Source organism: Ursus maritimus, unplaced genomic scaffold, assembly GCF_017311325.1.
Source record: "Ursus maritimus isolate PB19 unplaced genomic scaffold, ASM1731132v1 scaffold_2, whole genome shotgun sequence".
NCBI classification, from domain to species: domain Eukaryota; kingdom Metazoa; phylum Chordata; class Mammalia; order Carnivora; family Ursidae; genus Ursus; species Ursus maritimus.
In genome coordinates, this window is record NW_024424452.1 from 10,599,533 (window position 1) to 10,620,213 (window position 20,681).

The window sequence follows — 20,681 nt, forward strand, 5'->3', positions numbered from 1 at the left end:
AACACTGATGTAGTAAAGAGCCCACAGAATCTCAGGGGTTCTAGACTATTCCCTGCTGCTGTCATGGGGAGCACACCCATTTCCCGTTGGTAATTGCTTGTTGCTTTAGGGATAAGTGTTCCTTAGCATGGCAGGCTAGCTCTTTTTGAGCTCTTTTCAGTTGGCGACATTCTCTGCGTGCTTCTCACGTCACAGAAGTGCCAGCACAGGGTTAGTGCATCGCAGAACCATGTGGTTGTGCTTGGCCTTCCTACATGTGCAGTTAGGCAGTGTGTGCTTTTATGTCTAGCCACAGAGGTCCACGTCCAATTATCTTTCCTAATTGTAAGTAGAGCGTGAGGCAGAAAGGTGTATTTTGTACTCTTGTTAATAAAGAGATTTATTAGGGGGAAAAATCAGTGTATCTTATTAAAATGATTTAAAATTATGCCATTAACTGCAGAGTATTGAGTCATTACAACTCTGGTTTTACAAGTGATTTTCTTCCTTCCGTCCATCTGTCCTTCCTCTTTTCAGAGGGGGGCAGAGGGAGAGGGAGAGAGAGAGACAATCTTAAGCGGTTCTGTGCCCAGCCCAGAGGCTGACTCGGGGCTCCATGTCTTGCGCCTGAGATCATAACCTGAGCCTAAGGCAGGTGCTTAACTGACTGAGCCACCCAGGCGCCCCTACAAGTGATTTTCAGTAGTCTGTAAAAGTCTTTTTTATTTCCTTAGTAAGCTCTACACCCAACATGGGGTTTGAACTCATGACTGTGAAATCAGGAGTTGTGTGCTCTACTGACTGATCCAGCCAGGCATCCCTGTAAAAGCATTTTTAATGTTGAGTGAAAAGAGAGTATGACTAATTTTCTTCAAATCCAAAGATAAGAATGTCAGAGAAAAAAGTTAGCAGCAAATAATTCTCAAAAAATTATAGTTAAAACTTTGCTTAGGTTGGATTTTAGATGATTTTTGCCCCTTTTCTACCTAGCAAACTTTTGTCCTTTCAAGTCTTTATGTATGCATTGCTCTGCATTGTTAGGGCAGGAGAGATTTTCCTACACCATCTAACTGCATGCCCTAAAGTGTAATTATATATTTTCATTTGCTTTTACAGGTATTTCCCTGGAAATGGCAGCTGTGACAGTAAAAGAAGAATCAGAAGATCCTGATTACTATCAATATAACATTCAAGGTAATACTGTTTGTACAGTTTTTCTTTCCAAAAGTTATTGGCAGTTGAAATTCAAATGTATCGATTGCCTGACTTCGTTAAATACTATTCTATTGATTGTTTCTTGATTGTCATGCATGCTTATAATTTATCACTGGAATAAGATAGATTTCAAAAAACATGGCGATGAGATAAGTAAACTATCTAAAGGGGAAATGTAAAATAGCCATTAATATTCTTAAAAGGACAAGCAAAGGTTGTGGCACAATTTAGAATTCAGTTCTTTCTTGTGTAATTTGCAAGACACAAGAGGTCTTCTGAACCTCGAATGCTCTATTTGTGCAACAAAAAATACCTGTGTAAGCATTATCATAATCTTAAAAATCTATAAAAGGTAAGACATTAATAAATTTTTAGCTATTTATCACTTCGTTCCACATCTTTTTGCTTGCTCATTAGGGAAGCATTAAAGGTTGTGGTTTTATAATGCAGTTTGCTCTTACCCATCATCGGATTTTAGTTTAGAAGACCGTTTTCTGTATTTTATAGTCCGTTTTATTTTTATAGATGCATGAAATACATGAAACTATTTAAAGTATAAAAGCTGATTAGTTTCATTTTCTGTATATGCCTATAAAGCTGTCTTCACTGCAGTCAGGATAATGACATTTCCATAGCCTTCTAGTTTCTTTGTGTTATGTTACAATTCACTGCCCTCCGCAGCCAAGCACTGATCTGTTTTCTGTCATTTGACATGAGTTTCCATTTTTTTAGAAATTTCTATAGGTGGAATCATTATAAAGTATGTACTGTTTTCTTGGGATGGGATGTGACTTCTTTCATTCCACATAATTGTTTTGAAATTCATCCACAGTGTTACATATATCCATAGCTAATTCCATTTTATTGCTGAGGATTGTTCCATTGCTTGGCTGTCTACCACAATTTGTTTATCTCTTTGTATATTGATGGATATAGTGGTTGTTTCTAGTTTGGGGGGCTATTAAAAGCAAAGTCGCTGTGAACTTTTTTGTGTGTGCAAATTGTTGTATGGAAATATGCCTTCATTTCTCTCGAGTAGATTCCTAGAATGGAATAGCTGGGACACATGGTAGGTATTTAATTTTGTAAGAAACCACCAAAGTGTTTTGCACAGTGCTCGTACTATTTTACATTTCCACCGGCAGCGTATAAGTAGTTCCTTCCACATCCTTGCCAACACTTGTCCTGTCAGTCTTCTTCTTTTTAGCCATTTTAGTGAGTGTCTTACAAGACCTCATTTTACTTGTGATTTGTGATTTGCCTAACAGTTGTAGCTCATTTAAAAAGATAAGCCCTTATCAGTTCTGGAGCATTGTAAATGTTTTATGAAGAAATTTATTCTGATTTGTGATCATTTGAATATCTGTATACGTATATTAAACCGTTTCATAGAGAATTCATTATTTTTATTTGTCAGTTTTGAACATTTATTTCTTGTGACATTAGTAATCACATGGCTAAGAAGTTGAGACAGTTCTGTGGAGTTTTAATTAAACAGTTAAAAGTTTGTAAAAAATTGGCCTTTATAAAAGTGACTGTTGATACCTTACTAATACATGGGCATAAATTTAATAAATACTGTTGAATAAAATAGTCTTGTCTTTTTTTTTTACACAGATTATTTTTAAAATAAAAAGTCTGCCTTCATCTTTGGTAGTGTCTGTTGAGAGCTGTATTATTCTCAGCCAGGAGTATAGAAGCTTTTCTGTCCCCTTCTGAGATTGTAGGTTGAGTGATTTAAGGTGGTGCCTGAGAAATGAGGGTTGGAAATCAGATGTCTGTAGAGGGAGGGATTGTTTGAAATGGTAGTATCTTAGGTAGAGTTGAAGAAGGTAGGAGCTAAACAATGTGTGTCTTCTACGTTTTATAAAAATTTTGTAGTTTCACACTTAGGTCTTCGATCAATTTAGGCCTAGTTTTTGAATGGTGTGGAAGATATTTGGTTCAAACTTATGCATATGGAAGTCCAAATTTTCCGGTAGCATTTGTTGAAAGACTGTTCTTTTCCATTACATTACCTTTATATCTCTGAATATTCTATTCTGTTGATCTCTGTGTGCCCTTTTGCCAACTTGATATGTGCTGAGTACTGTAGCTTATAGTAAGTCTTGAAATCAGAGTGTGGGAGTCTACAAAATTGTTCTTTTTTTTTTTTTTAAGATTTTATTTATTTATTTATTTATTTATTTATTTATTTATTTATTTGACAGAGAGAGAGAGAGACAGACAGCCAGCGAGAGAGGGAACACAAGCAGGAGGAGTGGGAGAGGAAGAAGGCAGGCTTCCTAGTGGAGCAGGGAGCCCAGTGTGGGGTGCCCTGAGCTGAAGGCAGACACTTAAGGACTGAGCCACCCAGGCGCCCCAAATTGTTCTTTTTCAAAATTATTTTATTTTAGCTCCTTTATTTGTAAAAATCATCTTGGTGATTTGTTCAAAGAGCTGTGGGGATATTGATAGAGATTATGCTGAATCAGTACAGCTCATTTGGGCTAATTCCTTCCATGCCCAATCTTCTGGTTCATGACCATGGTTTCCATCTCTTACCTATTTAGCTTTTCCTAGATTTCTTTTATCAGAGCTTTGTTTTCTGCGGAGAGATCCTGTAGTGCACGTTTTGTAGGATTTACATCGAAGTATTTAATGTTTTTTGTTGTTACTGAAAATGGTACAGTTCTTTTACATTCCAGCTTCCAGCTATGGCCAATTCATAGAATTATAGTTGATTTTTATTTAATTTAATTAATTTATTTATTTTTAAAGATTTTATTTAATTGACAGAGAGAGAGAGATAATGAGAGAGGGAACACAAGCGGGGAGAGTGGGAGAGGGAGAAGCAGGCTTCCCACTGAGCAGGGAGCCCGATGCGGGGCCCAATCCCAGGATCCTGGGATAATGACTCGAGCTGAAGGTAGACACTTAACGGCTGAGCCACCCAGGCACCCCTACAGTTGATTTTTAGGTACTGACTTTGTACCTTGTGACTCAGTTAAAATTCACTTACTAATTCTAGCAACTTGTGGGTAAAATCTTCGGGATTTTCTAAGTAGATAATGTCATTCCTTCCATTCCTTTCCTTGTGTTAATTGCGCTGTCTGGGACCCTCTGATGTTGTATAGTAGTACTGAAAGTAGACATCCAGATCTCCAGTATAATAGCTGTGGGTTTTTGGTAGATGCCCATCATCAGTTCGAGGAAGTTCTCTTGTGTTCAGTACTTATATTGATTGGATATTGAATTTGTAGAAGGTCTTTTCTATATCTCTTGAGATGTTATATGGGTTTTTCTTGTTTACTCTGTTAAAATGGTGATTGATATTACTTTTCAGATGTAAAAAGAGCCAGGCATTACTGGGATAATAAACCCTGCTTGGTTATAATGTATTCTTTTTATGTATTATTGGTTGTCCTTAAGAGATACGAATCAGAAGACTTCTTTTGTTTTAAATGTCTTTGTGTTTGGTTTTGGCAATACTGGCCTCAGTAAAATGAATTGGAAAGTGATGTGTTGGAAGAATGTTTTTGTAGAATTTGGTACTGTTCTATTCGTTAGTGTTTGGTGAAATTTGCCAGTGAAGCCACTTAGACCTTTTGGTTTCCATAATGGGAAGTTTTTAAACTCGGTCTGTTTTTTAATTTTTAAGTTTCTTTTAATAGTTGCAGGCTGTTCAGAGTACGCATTTCTTCTTGATTGAGCTTTAACAGTTTGTGTCTCTTCCGGAATCTGTCTACTTTGCCTTAAATGTTCTTTTTTTATTTTAATATTTGCAAGGTCTATGATGCCCCTCTCATTTCCAGTTTTTTAACGTGTGTCTGTCTGTCTGTCTTGGTTGCCCTGGCTCAGGGTTTCTCGAGCTTGTCAGTATTGACGTTTTGATCAGACGGTTCACTGTTGCGGGTCTCTCTCTGATGCTATGAACTGTAGAACGTTTAGTAGCTTCTCTGGCCTTTACCCACCAGATACCAGTAGTATCTCCCTAGTTGTGACCATCAGAACTGTCATAGTTACGTGCTGTAATCACTCCCTGTGCAGTGGGGACACAGTCACTAGCAGTGGAGAAGCATTGGTCCAGCTCTGGAGCTTTTACGTAATTTTTCTTTTTTCTCGGAGATCCAACTTTTACTTTCAGTGACTTTTGCTCTTAAGTTTCTTTCTGTCTTTTTTCTTGTTTTAAGAGTCTCTTTCTCTGTTATTTTTTCCCCTTTACTCTTTTCTTTTGTTCTGAAATTTCACATATGAGTGAAGTCATAGGATATTTGTCTTTCTCTGACTGACTTATGTTGCTTAGCGTAATACTCTAGCTCCATCTGTGGGGCTCCTGGGTGGCTCAGCCGTTAAGCATCTGCCTTCAGCTCAGGTCATGATCCCAGGGTCCTGGGATCGAGCCCCGCAGCGGGCTCCCTGCTCGGTGGGAAGCCTGCTTCTCCCTCTCCCACTCCCCCTGCTTGTGTTCCCTCTCTCACTGTCTCTCTCTCTCTGTCAAAGAAATAAAATCTTAAAACAAAAACAAAAACAAAAAAAACCTCTAGCTCCATCCATGTCATTGCAAGTGGCAAGAGTTCATTCTTTTTTATGGCTGAATAGTATTCCATTCTCTCTATAGTCCACATTTTCTTTATCCATTCAACTATCGATAGACACTTGGGATGCTTCCATAATTTGGCTGTTATGATGTCAGTAATGCTGCAGTAAACATTGGGGTGCACATATTCCTTTGAATTAGTGTTTTTGTATTTTTTGGGTAGATAGCCAGTAGTGTGATTACTGGGTTGTAGCAGGAGAAGTGTGTAGTTTTAATTTCCACATACTTGTGGACTTCTTGGGTATCTTTCTATTACTGATTCTCAGTTTACTTCTATTATGGTTGGAGAACACTCTTTGGATAATCTCACTTATTTTAACTTTGTTAAGGTTGACTGACAGTCATTTAGCTCTGCTATCCCTGCTGCTATTTCTGTCTGCTTGTTGTAGCAGATACAGTATTGAAATCTCCAACTGACTCTGGATCTGTTTCTCCTTTCTGAGATGCTTTCTGAAGGGCTGCTGTTAGGTGCCAGTATCCTTAGAAGCTCCTTCCCTTGGGCTCCTTTTTAGGAGTGGTAACCCTTCTCCTGACCTGTAGCAACCTACGTTAGTTTTGTCTGGTTTTGTATTTCCCATAAGTGAAATATCCTTTTGTATGTACTGTTGTTTTAGGCTTCTGTTCTTTAAAAAATATTTTTATTTATTTATTTAATTTATTATTTTTTTTAAGTAATCTTTACACCCAATTTGGGGCTTGAACTCACAACCCCAGGATCAGGAGTCACCCACTCCACCGAATGATCCAGCCAGGCACCCCTAGGCTGCTTTTTTTTTTTTTTTTTAAGATTTTATTTATTTATCCGACAGAGATAGAGACAGCCAGCGAGAGAGGGAACACAAGCAGGGGGAGTGGGAGAGGAAGAAGCAGGCTCATAGTGGAGGAGCCTGATGTGGGGCTCGATCCATAACGCCGGGATCACGCCCTGAGCCGAAGGCAGACGCTTAACTGCTGTGCCACCAAGGCGCCCCTAAGCTGCTTTTATAAAACAAAATTTGTGAGGCATATTGTTAGGTGTTCTTATAGATCGTTTATTTGCATTGCTGTATTGTATTTCTAAAATACTTTCTTTTAAATAAAATATTCAGACCTAAAGACCTAATGTACATCTGCCCAGGTTTATGGAATCTTATTCTTTTGACCCCCCCCCCCCCAGTACCACCATCAGCATAGTAGAACATGTTAAATTCGTAGTTGACACCTTTCTTCGGACTCTCCCAAATTTCTGCTTTTCTTTTCTCTTCCTCCAAGTTAACTATTTTCTTGAAATTGAGGGCCATCCTTACTGATAAAGGTTTGTTTGGGTTTTTTTTGAGGAGGGGGGGAGAGAGAGAGGGGGAATCTTAAGCAGGCTTCATGCCCAGCCTAGTATGGGGCTAGATCTCACGACCCTGAGATCCTGACCTGAGCCGAAATCAAGAGTCAGATGCTTAATCAACTGAGCCAGCCAGGTGCCCCCTACCCATAAGGATTTTATGCCCTCACTGCGTATCTAGTGCCACAGAAGTGTCTGTGTATTTCCATGCACATGCATTTTCTATATAGTATTTTCTTAGTTTTTAAGCTTGACACAAACGGTACTGTACTATATATGTGGATGCGTACATGTTCTTGTGTGTCCCTCATTCACGGTGAGTTTTTGAGGTTCACTTGTTTTGTCACTTGTATATGTAATTGTGTTATTGTGATAGTATATTGCGTGATTATACTGTAGTTCATTCGTTCATTCTTCTACATAGGATATTTATGTTTTCTTCCAAAACTGTCGGCATTTTAAAGTAGCTTCAGAGATATCTCTGTGCACTTGTCGGCGTTTCCCTAGGATAGTGGTCCTCAGATGTGAGCATTAGGAATGTTTGATTTTCATGACTGGGTAGACACCACTAGCATTTTGAGTGTGCTTTGGATGAATAAAATCCAAACATATTGGTTAAAGCATGCATAGTTAAAATTAACATCATAGGCAGTTGGAGAGGATAGTGATCCGTGAAGGTACACTAGGCAAATATTAACCACTAGAAATCAAGTTTTAAAAGTATTAATTTCAGGCCAAAGAAGAAAAAAGTAATAGGCATAAAAAATTAAACTATATAATATATACTAATAAGTAACTGAGTTGATATAGTGGTTCTTAATATCTACCGTGTGTGTGTATATTTGTGTGTCTGTGTGTATGTATATACACACATATATATACCTTTGTATATACCTTACAGTATGGCCTCAGAATTAAAATAGAAATTAGAATTGACACAACTGTGATAAATTTATAGATCTACAGTCATGTGGGAGATTTCCTTTTTTTGTTTTAAGGTTTTATTTATCTGACAAAGAGCGCACACACACAAGCCAGTGGAGTGGCAGGCAGAGGGAGAGGGAGAGCAGGGAGCCCAGTGTGGGGCTCAATCCCAGGACCCTGAGACCGTGGCCTGAGCTGAAGTCAGATGCTTAGCTCACTGAGCTGCCCAGGTGCTCAGTCACGTGGGAGATTCTAACATGACTGTCAGTGACTAACACATGCAGATGAATATCTGTAGATTATAAGGAGAATATTTGCATGCTGCAGTTTAGAAGTATAAGGTAATTGACGCACATGGAGAACTCTGCACAGAGCACATAAATTTACAAAGCACGTATCTTTTAAAAAAATTGACTTTATCCTTGTTTGCAGATAACCTTAAATTCTCTGAACATAATATAATCAGTAATGTAATTAGAATTCAGAAGTAAACAGGTTATTTAAAATAGAAATCCTATACATTGAAAGTGCTACAAAAATGTACTTTGTGTTAAAGAGGACCTTATTTTTGAAAAACTAGAGCAGAACACACTGAGAATACTACAAAGCCAGACTTATGAAAAAGCAGCTAATGCCGAACTTAGAGGTCAAGTAACACCCTTCGCTATCATTTAATTAATTGTTTTCTGTGTATTGTTTACCCAGGAGCCCATGACTAGGAAGCAGTGAATCTTATATTTGAATTCAAGTCTCTTTCATTCAGCATCTTGCTCTTAGTTGAAATTTCACATACAATTTGTGCATTTTATCTGAAATTGTCTTCTTCTGTGACATGTTCTTTACCTATAAAGTGTAGTTTGGGTCTTCGTGAAATTTCTCATGAGTTAGCGACACTTCTCAAAAGTCTTACGATACTATGCAGTATTCGGAAATAGTGAACTGTTTTGTATGCCTTTTAGTACAAGAACATTATTTCTTTTAAGTAGCCATTAAAAACACAATGTTTTGTTGTCTGTTTTAGATTGATTACTCTCATCATGAACAAGCTTGGTACTACATGTAATGTGTTGTCAAAATCTCTATAGCGTTCTCTAAAGTTTCAGTTAACTCAGAATACTTTCTATATTAATAACTAGGAAGAGCAATGTAAAGTTATTAAGGAATCCTTTGGATCTGCAGGAAAGGGGGAATTGTGAATTAGTAACTGTTAGTTTGTCTTGTTTCTGTTTCAGTGGAGATTCAGGCTTACTGATAGTTTAATTACATGATTTTAGAGATTCTGAGGAAGGTATAACAATTTGATTCTGCAGTTTTCTTCAGCATGACAAAAAATTAAATACTTGTAAAGGAAGGAAGAAATACACCTTGTGTGATAAATCTTCAATTACAATCTGTATGAAGTGAAAGTTGCAGTTTGCTGTTAGGAACCAACCTTCTACTGGGTAGAAAGACCCATGTCCACCGTTTTAGACATGTCATTCCCATTCAGTCCATGTGTCTGGTCATTTTCAAAATTTTGTTGAACTGTCTATATACGAATTTATCTGAGTACACCTTTTCCATTCAATAAGACCATGAATTGATGCCACTCATTTTGTCATACTTTTTTTTCATTTTGCCTTTTTTTTGTTCATGAAAAGGCTGTATTACTCCATCTCTCTCACCCAAATTTGTTTACTAAAGTGACCCAAAATATATTTTTGGGATTACTTTTGAAGTATTATCTTTGTATTCCAAAGCAGGCCCTTCCGAAACTGATGATGTTGATGACAAACTCCCCCTTTCGAAGTCTTTACAAGGTATAACCTTTTTGCTTCCGTTTTTCCACATACTGTTCTGATGTGATGTTCTTTATATTGGACAGACTGTGTTTTAGTATTAATATCTGTATTGTTACTTTTCTAAATGGAAAAGGAAAAAGAAAATGTATTGGCCTTTTTTTTAAACATAAATGAACTTCACAAGCAACAATTTTTCAAAACCAATTTTCCCTTTTGTGAATCTAGTAATGAATCTCGAAATGGGTACATGACACACTTTCATATTTAAGGTAAAGTACACATTTATACCTTATATCAGAATAGCCAGAAATACGGTGTTTATTGTATAGTTAGTAATGTAAATTTCGATAAGGTCATGTTGATACTTAGTTTTTAGAAAGATTTGTGAAATACCACTTTGTAAATAAATCCCTAAGTTTATTAATTGAATACTTTTCTGGGAATTTTTGTATAGTGTGCCGTTAACTTGATAATCATAGGCTATTTGTGATGGCTTTTACTTCTGTCTATCCTGGCTGTGGTCGAGTAGGATTTTTTGTTTGTTTGTTTTTTGGGGTTTTTTTTTTTTGTTTCATTTTAGTTTTACTTTGACTGTAAATGTAATTGCTTATTTCAGATTTAAAAAAAGAACAGAAAGGACACAGAATCATTGTTGCCATGCTCTTTGTGATATTGGGGTGGAACTACCTCCTTAACTAGTTATTCTTTACCCACCCTTCCCTCTTGAAATACTGTTCTCTGCTCCATTATCTCGCATTCCTCTGACCTCACATCTTTGTTTTCTTTGACTTTACAGTCAAAGAAGCCAATGCTCCATGAATTCAGATGTTAATGTTAAAGGTTGGGGGGGCATTGTGTGTTGAGAAAGCATAGTTTAAAAAAAGTTAATTAAAGATTAGTTCATGGCTCTAGGTTTATAGATTTACCTAGCATTTTGAGCTCAGGTGAGTTTTTATAATATGGAGTAAGTGGAACAGAGTCCCAAGATAATTATGGCATCATAAAGCTAGACATTTAAAAACCCAAAGTATTTGACCTTGGTATGGCATTTTAAATTAAATGGTACTAGACACTGGATGGCAGTTTTTGAAACTGTAATCGATACTCTTAAAAAAGCAAGATATGCTTTTTAAGATACTCTTAAACCTATGTCTGAGGGTCACACCTTTAGTATAGCTTCTGAGTTCAGTTATCACTGGATGACCAAATACATTGGATTTTGCTTCCCCTGTGTGATTTGTTCTTACTCCTAGGTAATACAGTTTATTGATACACAAAGGCAGTGATTTTCAGCTTTTTCCATGTTTGCAGCTCAGACATTTAAGGACAGACAGAGGATGAATATTCTGGGGCAGTTTGGGCAATTAATCCTAAGTGGCTCTCTAATGTTGTAGATTACTTCTTTCCTATTTATGAGTAAAACTTCTGCTCTAGTAGGATGAGCCTGTTTACCTTGTGACTGCCTAACCTGATACATTGCTTTATGTTCCAGTTTTTAGAAGCAGGCAGATTATATTACCTGAATTAAAATGCTTTTGAGACTAAAGGTAGTATCTTAAATTTTAACTTACGAGTTTCCTTTTAGTACAACTTTGATTAAATAATGGGGATTGAGTTTCCATAGCTTCCGCCATTGTAAAAATGGAAAGCAGGAAACATTCACAGCCAAACCTGAACTTGTTTGTGTAGACTTTAATAGAATCTGTGAGCAAAGATAGCATTTACTCAGATTTGTGTTTTTGTGTGTGCGTCATTGACAGATGAGCATGGTACCTTGAACCACAATTGTTCTGTATCTCAAATTCCACCATCTATCAGTAATTATATTGTATAGTTACAGTAAATAACATGAAATCCCCAAACCTACTGAGGTTTACTTTATCTATTTACATTTTAAAATAGCTTTTTGTGCTTTCAAATAGAAGTGTTACATGTTTTTCTGAATTAGATCACATTGTTGGAATTAACTGCGAAAGAGTTAATCAGTTTGTATATGTTTGTATGGTTAAGTGTTAAATTATTTGCACTGTTGCCTAGTTTCTCTTATTTCAGTGTAAGTTTTTACTGGTTTAGTATATGTGGTTTATTTTCTCTTTAGGAAGCCATCATTCTTCAGAAGGCAATGAAGGAACAGAAATGGAAGTACCAGCAGAAGGTTAGAAATAAAGGGATTTTTAATTTGCAGTATTCATATTATGTTTGTTCTCTATTAAATATTACCCTTAAAACACCTTATTTGGAACCAAAAAGATGATTGTTTTGGTATGCCTTCTTAGCCAACAGGTTTATTTTTTTAGTCCTAAAATGTAATTTACATATTTTACTGTACTGAGTAATAAAGCATATGGGGATGGAAACGGAAGTGGTAAGTGAAACTCTTCATGATGCGAAATGCTGCCCTTTTATCCTCATCGTCTCGTGCCATATTAAGGATCCCTTAAGAAAGAATGGCTTCAATATTTTAGACCTAAAAATATGACTGGCTTCTGTTTATATTTCATTCTTAAACATATTACTTAATGGTACCATTTTTTAAAGTAGAGTAGTATTTCCACATAAGATTAATAAAGGAGGGATTTTCGCTCTGCTTATTCTGTTTCCCAGCCAGTCCTCCTTCGATTGTGGCATTGAGGGAATATTTAACTGTGGTGCGGCTCTTTAAATTCTCACAATCCTAAGTGAAGCTGTTATCCTGCCAAATGCCTTCCTATTTCTCAGCAATTTATGTAGCTTCAGAAGAACTCTCGTAGATTTCTCCCAAGGAACATGATTGGTGTTAGGTACCTGAATCTTGTTCTCAGATTATGATTTCTCTCATAAACTGGTCATGTTGTGCCTCCCCCCCCCCGCCCCCGGAATAAAAAGGGAGTCTCTACGGTAAATTTTTATCCCTTATATTTGCTTTTTTATTTAACTTTTTAAAGTCATTAATTTGATTTCTACCCTCTTTTGAGGAGAGGGAGGTCTTAAGGTCCCTGGAATGGTGGCTAAGCCTTCCAAATTCAATTTTAGAATTAGGGTTTCTAACTGAAGTACCTTTCTTGCAAAAAATATTAAGATGCTTATTTTTAACAGTATTTTACATTTATTTTTGAGATATTTTTATAGAAAATTGTGTGGATGATTTTTTTTTTTTTTTGATGTTTTACTGTGTGGAGGTAATTAGATGTTTCCTTTGTAACAACATCTCTGTTTTAGATAGGCGGTCTGCATGCAACAGGGATACCTGTGTGCAGGCCACACAGGGCCCAGGCAGTCTTCAGGCAGTCTGCGTTGCTCCATAGTCCACAATGCTGTCATCAGATACTAGGCTTTGAAATACTTGATGTTTGAGATTTTTATTGTCACACTGCAGTATGAATAGAGTTGAATCGAACCTGGGTTCTGGTCTTTATTCCTTTACTAACAAGTGAACATGATCTTTGGCAAATCAATTAATTTCTCAACCTTTGCAAAATGAAAAGAGAATTGACGAGGATACTCTCTAGCTGAGCTTTCTAGCACTAACATTCTGATGTACATTTGTTTTGTGTAGTAACACAAATATAAATAAAATATCCAAGTCCTGTATCAAGTTAGGGGCTAGAGTCCTGTATGCATCTGTCCTAGTCATTGTCTTAATATGAAGGTCCCCAAAGCAAAACGTTGATTGTGGTTTTATTTAACCATGTAAACCACTCCTGGGATTTCTGAAAGGAGAGGGGAAATAGTAAACAAAAGAGAAAGCCTTTGTGTCTATCCTAGCATTTTCTAGTTACAGCAGGAAAACAATAGTGATGGCATTATAATCTCCTTCCTCTAAAATCAGAGGCTTTTGAGTCCATTAATACTTAATGCAAGTAACTTGGTTTTATCAAATAGTTTCCCAGAGTTTTTCTTTTTGGTTTCTCTCATCCCTGTTTGCAATGAAGAGGGTCAGATATTTTAACCTAACAACTATGAGCTGAATTCAAATGCCAGTAAAAATTTTCTTGTAGGCTGCGTTTGGAGTAACAAATCAGTGAAATGTTGGAACATATAGAAGTGCTTTATAATGAATGTCATTTTAGAATTTTATTTTTTTCAAGATTCTACTCAGCATGTCCCTTCAGAAACAAGTGAGGACCCCGAAGTTGAGGTGACTATTGAAGGTTAGTTACCTTAAAAGCCTTGATTCCAAAAGTTTACTTCTGGTCATAAAACTCTTTGTCACATTCACATTGCTAAGTATGCATTTCATTCATTCTTAACGGAAACTTGTGAAAAGAATTGAAGCATATATGTGTATGTGTGACCAAAGCAGCCCACTTCCCAGCATCACAGCCAGTGCTTTGGGAGTTCTAGACAACAAAGCAAGCTGTGAGCACAGGCCGTGGCCCGCGGGTGGACCGAGCCATCCTTTTCTGTCACCGGGAATCGAAAATCAATGAAAACTATGACCAGACATGATGCACACGAGAACAGACTTTAGAACCGGTGGTTGGGTCGTGGTGGAAGGGAGCTAACCAGTACCTCAGTGAGCTCTGAGGGAAAGTGTGGAGAGGTAGCCTGTCATTCTTCACGTTTGCCCCTAGAAAACTATGAGAGGCTAGTGCAGAATCTGTCTTTAAAAACAATTATTGAAGCAGTAGTGACTAGTAGAGTCTTAAGTAATGTCTGCAGCTAAAGTGGCTTCAAACCTAGTTTTGTCTTCCAGGGTACTGCATGAATGCAGATGAGCCAGAATTATGTATAAATCCAGCTAATAGGATTATTAACAGTGTCAGTTTTCATACTTAATAACTACTAAATGCATGTTGATATTTTTCCTTTTCAGTTAATGTCTCTCACTACCCCTCTAAAAGGTTCCCCCCCCCACCCCCAGAGTTGTTCTTTCCTAAGGTAAAATATTGAAACACTACAATAAATTGCACTGTGTGAAGTTTTATTTACCCCTCTGCCCTGTTCTTAAGTCCCTAAACGCAGGGGTAGATGTCAGTTTATTGTGCATATACGTAAAAGGAATTTTATATATAAATACACATGTATGTATATAGTTTTGCAAAATTATGTAGGTCTTCTCAGCATACAACATTATAATGGACTTGTAAAATACACGTATATCACATTTCCATAGATTTCCCCCCACAGTAACCACACATCTTGGTACTTCAGGTTTTTGGGGTTTTTGTGTGTGTCTGTGTTTTTGTTTTGTTTTTTTGTTCTTTTCCTGCAGCCTAACCTTACTTAATTTGATCTCTCTCTCTTTTAATAACCTGGCTCTTTTGTCATTTGGTTATTTATCATGTTTGGCTGTTTCATACTACTCAAAATGTCTTCATTGCTTCTGAAATATAAGTTGACAATTCTCATGAGAATTTATGTCATACTTATGTGTTAATATCTCAGTTAATATCACATACATATTTCTTGTATCATTAATGTAATTTTACTGACCTAAAAGTAGTTTTGGATTGTTTGTAGTCAGCATTAAATACTCGAATTTAATTGCTTTTTAGTTAGAAACCTCAGTGATGAGAGAAGGATATCTTGAGAGCATGTAAATATTATACACACTCAGAACTTTGTCCTTTCTGTAGAGATAGGAAAAACAGATGAGTATTAAAATTATTAGAATAAAACTTTTTTTATGAGAGAGAGAGAGAGCAGGGGCTGGGGAGGGGGAGAGGGAGAGGGAGAGAAAGAATCTTAAGCATTTTCCCTGCTCAGCACGAGCCCGATGTGGGACTCAGTCTCATGGCCCTGAGATCATGACCTGAGCTGGAACCAAGAGGGGCGCTTAACCCACAGAGCCACCCAGGCGCCCCTAAAATAAAACTTTAAAATAGGACTAGTAACCTAGTGGATTTATGAACGCTTAAAGCAGATAAAGGCTGTTAAAATTAGAAAATAAATACCTGCTTTTGTAGCACAAGACCTTTAAAGATAGTCTTGAAATAAATGGGTCATGAGCCTAAAGTGTGTCAGTGTTTTCAGTTTTGACTCTTTGGAGGAAAGTGGTAAATCCTATTTCTTTGAATCTTAAGACAGTGCCAGAAGTTTGCTTTACCCAGCTGAATTTATCAACAAGTGGTAGAATGTCTTTATGTTCAGAAGAGCAGTGAAATGCCAGGTTTGTGCAAAGTAATTGCTTTTCAGGCTGTCATTCTCCACAGCACATCCTTCATGCACATGATCTATACCAACCTGAATTAAAATTGATAATTAGCTTTTAATTCGTACATGCAGGAAGGTAAACTAAGGTCAAATGAGAACTTACATGCACATCTGTTTGATAAATATATTGTATCTTTTTTCTGGAAAGATGATTGCAGAATGGTAGAAACTAGTTCAATATTGAGAGTGAGAAAGATAAAATGTGGTATATCTCAAAATAGAAAAAATACACAGGCACTGAAGTAGGGGGGTGGTTTTTTGTTCATTTTGGTTTTAAATAAGTGACCTGAAAAAGTTTCGAGATTGAAAATTCTCTACCTTTTATGAACAAAAAAAGTTTAAAAGGAAAATTGTATCTAGAGAATGATGTTAGTTTTATTTAGGAAAATGCTGGGCTTAAAAGAAGAAAAATGAAGATAATCCTGCTTGCTTGGGATGACTTTTATTTTCTCCGTTGTATCTTTCTGCATTTCCCAAATAGTTTATAGAAAAGGAAAAAAAAAAAAAAGAACTTGTCACGAAGTAGGTTTGTTAGACTTTTCCACAGCACTCTATCACCGCTCTCTGTGTTTGAAATCATGTGGAGATGCAGAGGGCTGATTTGGCATCGATGCGGACGCATCATCTAGGATCAAAGTCCTCACCGTTGCTGGAGGCGTGCTCAGAGTTGTGCTCTCCCGTTCGTGGTGGTCCATTTGTCCTTGAAGTCAGTGGTATACATTCCCGCCTTGTGTGACTTAGGTTTGGGAAATCGCCTTTGGAATAAGAGGACCACGCTTGCCTTAATCTAGTCAACACCGTGCCCGCATTTGGAGGTAAAATCAGACTGCTGACAGGTCTTTGATACGTGCAGAGAAAATCTTATTTCAGAATTGTTTGATTTATCGGTCATGGACATGGTAATAAGGGGATGTTTTGTGCTTCAGGAGAGGTTCCCTGATCACGCTCACTTTTTTAGGGCATTGGTTCCCAAACCTGAGCTGTTCACACATGTCCATTGTGCTGTGGCCTAACCTCCTGTTGGTTTCTTCACCCCAGATTTTTCTTTAAATGGGTTGTAAAGAGATTCATTTAGAGATTAATCCTTCATCTTCTTAAGTAAAACTGTGTTTGAAATAGTAGATTTTCTTTCTCCTGTACATGGAAACACATAAATACTTCAGCACAGGAGTGCAGTTCTACACGTAGTTGGCACGTGGGCTGTCATCGGGGAACATGTGTTAGAGCTTCAGTGGCTGGATTATGTGTCATCTTCTGCTGGAATCCTTTTTTGTGACATTCATGCATAGCCCCTTCGTAAATATTTGGCTGCTGCTTATGCTTGAGGACCGCACTTTGCAAGTATTCATTCAATCATTGCGTAAATACCAAGCACCTTGTACGTGCTTTGGCACCGTGCGCAGTAGTAAGAATTTAGGCGTGAACAAGATAGGCAAGTCCACTGGAGGGTTTTGATGAAGAGGAACGACAGTTTCTTTCCTTCCCTTTGAAGAAACAAGGCTGCTTTGTGAAAGCCCGAGAGCAGACTGGAGTGGAGCAAGAACACCAGCATAGAAGGCTGTTGGTTTGGCTACCCAGGGCCAAAGGCTAGGTGTTTCAGAAGAGGACGGAGGCAGTGAAGATAAAAGTGGGTGGATTCTGGGTATGTTCTGAAAATAGAGTCAGTAAGTAGGCTTTGCTGTTCATCATTATCTAATTATTGTGCTTATCTTAGAAATGTTACCGGCGCGTTCATAGAATCTGGATGCTTGAGTAGGTTAGTATTTGAAGTTTTTGTGTTTTGAATTCTATAGCTGCTAAAGAGTCACGTAATGAACTTCCAATTGTTTATGTAGAAATTAGAGTTTTAGAGGAGTTGGGACCTGGATCCATGGATGAAAGCTGCTATCCGTTAATTTGAAATGTGTAGGGTAATTCATGGCTCTGCGTAATTTCAGAAGGGATAATAGTGTCAAGTTTATTTCGATTCTTAAAAAATCGGTGTCAGATTGTATGATGAAAACATTACTATTGGATTGTGTTGCAAATAAAAGTAGCAGGCGATTTGTTTCATATTCTGTTAATCCATTCAGCATTCAGGATGCCGTAATAAATTTTAGCTCTGAAGTCTGTGCTGTCCTGTAGGTATATTCATAAATACGTTGCAAAAAGGAGAACGGGCTTTTCTAAACACACATTTTGAGTTAGGGACAGTAGCTGCCTTTTTGCAAGATGTGGTGGGTGCTTGTATTACTACTGGCAGCGTAATACTTAGTTCTTCCCTCATAATAGCTTCTGCACGTTAAGATACGAAATTTATCTTAAAAGATTTTAGCATTGATGATGTAAACATTTTCAGTTTGGGCTTGAATTTGAAGCTTCCTGAAATATGTGTCTTTTAACACAAAAGTCGTTGCTTCTAATATGGAAATGCCACGGTTAATTAGAGTGACCGTGTTCTGTCTGCCAGACCCGACTGTCAGAAGAGGCAAACGCTTAGAGCTTTATTTGTATTTTTGCTACAGAGAAGTAAGTAATTTTGATCCTTTGTGGCAAGGATTTTGAGGTCAAGAATAACATTTTCTCATACCTTCGCAAAAGAAATTACAGTTTTTTGCAGCAAAGAATGGAAAAGACTATGGAAGATGCGGTCAGGTTCATAGCCGTTCTTGGGATTTCATTCCACGTTTCACAGGATTTAAAACACCTGAAGATTGATTAGTAAATATATGAAATGGGTTGGTCTTTTACTAGAATGTGTGGTGTGATATTTTATTATCACAAATAATTACATTCATCTCTTTGTATATGTTCACATTTATAGCTTAAACTTGTCGCTGGGGAGAAACAGGATACCACTTCTTAATACATTACAGTCTGTTCAGTCGCTTGGCTTGCTTGCGCATACTATCCTAGATTTGTCTTTGTTCTTTTTTCTGTTTATGGTAAATGAGGTTACTTTTATAAAATATGTTTACCCCATTAAATCCTTTATGTTGTAAAATAAAGTTGGACTGATTGAAGCAGTCTTGACACTAAAGAAAGCTCTCTTGTCCTTTCCCCTGGGCCTCAGTTTCAAAGAGCTTATAGTTGAGATTAATTTAATAGATTGCTGGGATTCTTCATTACCACCCTCCAGCTCTCTTGTCTTCTTAATTTTACACTCTTTTATTAGTTTTCATTTTATGTAATTCAGTTAATAATCAGTTTAAATGATGACCTATAGAAATCGGCTACATTAGCCTACAGGGAAAGTACTTTTGTTTTTCATGTCATTGCTTAACGTTTGTAAAGAAACGTAAACATTAAGCATTTAAAATGCTTTGACATGAGGCGCCTGGCTGGCTCAGCCGGTAGAGCATGCCACTCTCAATCTCGGGTTCATGAGTTCGAGCCCCACGTTGGGGGTAGAGATTACTTAAAATAAAACAAAATGGTTTGACACTCTTCATAGGTGAAACGAGTGTCTTTCATTTTACTTTATGCAAACTAGCATAAAAATACTTGTAGGTTTCTAAAAATCTGGAAGTGGAAAAAGATGTTTTTTTCCAGTACGTTTTCAGAATGGAAGGGCAAACGTATTAATGATACCTGATATGTTTTCCCAAATGTGTCTTTTTAGGTTGAATTTAATTACTTGATAATCTTTTATACTGTTTTGGCCATTTTTATAGCCATTTGACCACTAATCCTTGTAGTAATTTAATAAGCCCAGATGACATGGTCAAGTTTTATTTTAGTAGTAGTTTGTAATTTTAAAATCTTCTACTATAGATTTTGTTTTTTTCTGGGTTTGAGGAAGGGTTTCTACAATGGCAGTCAACACATGAAAGTTAGAAGTTGTTCATATGGTAACATTTCCCAGTATCCCCTAAACGTGGCATTTTGGTGTTTCTCAGCTCATAAATGGGTCCTAATGTGACTTAACCTCTTGTTGGTGTCATTGGTGACTTTTTCTCTTATTGGTTAGAATAATCAGCGAATGATTTCAGGTTACTGGAGTTATCTGTTGGCATTAGAAGAAGAACCCGAAGTCGGCGAGCTGGGGTGACAGCATCTGAGTGTGTTCTCTGATGCCGAGAGGAATGGCATACAGGTGTTTTAGGCTTTGGTCAGATTTTCCCTTGATTAATATACAAAGTGCATAGAAGTTATGTATGGTTGCTCCAGGTGACGTCGTGTGTTTGGCTGAGTTTGGATTTCTTGTTAGGTCTTGGAGAGTGCCATGTTAGTTTGGTGCTAAGAGTTACACTCAGAGTCTGATCTCAGCTGCGCTCTGTCGAGCGGCGTGACAAGGTGAAGTCACACAACGTTCGCGAAGCCGATTTCTTGAACTGCGAGGGGAGAGTGCAAATTATCTAGAAGGGTGACCTGTAGTACCTGAATGGCATTTTTTTGTGATTGTCTAACACAGTGATTATGTCTTTTCTATCCCCGTATTGAGTTTCAAGTGGAGATTTCTTGAAGTGATATTTTTAATAATTTATGGATGATGTTTGAGCAGAAAGCCTAGTATTGTGCCACGTGACATTTTCAGGGTTCTAGGAAAAGATGACATTGGTAGCTTTTCGTATTTTATCCAGATGTCCTGAATTTTAGCATTAGGTGAAGTTTTCTAGCGGAGTTGAGCTGCAGGACATGCAGTAGCCTGAACTCGCACTACAAACGTCTGAAGTAGTCTTCATTCTGTACTTCAATGCCTTCTTGCTCGTTTCTGCTGGGTTTTGTGTTGACTCCGTCAGCATTATCTGTTTCATAAATAACGTAGCCCTAT

At 37.3% G+C, this 20,681-nt stretch overlaps 1 protein-coding gene across 6 annotated transcripts in view; it reads left to right on the forward strand.

Annotated features, from left to right (window-relative positions):
* Positions 1 to 20,681, forward strand: part of GTF2I (general transcription factor IIi) — a 98,457-nt gene that overhangs the window by 40,592 nt on the left and 37,184 nt on the right. The window contains exons 9-12 of one of the 6 annotated variants that reach the window (XM_040634968.1): positions 1,096 to 1,173; positions 9,752 to 9,811; positions 11,892 to 11,948; positions 13,861 to 13,923. In XM_040634968.1, coding sequence (XP_040490902.1) covers positions 1,096 to 1,173; positions 9,752 to 9,811; positions 11,892 to 11,948; positions 13,861 to 13,923 — 258 coding nt within the window. The remainder of the gene's footprint in view (positions 1 to 1,095; positions 1,174 to 9,751; positions 9,812 to 11,891; positions 11,949 to 13,860; positions 13,924 to 20,681) is intronic. The other 5 variants (XM_040634969.1, XM_040634971.1, XM_040634972.1 and 2 more) reach the window with 5 other exon arrangements.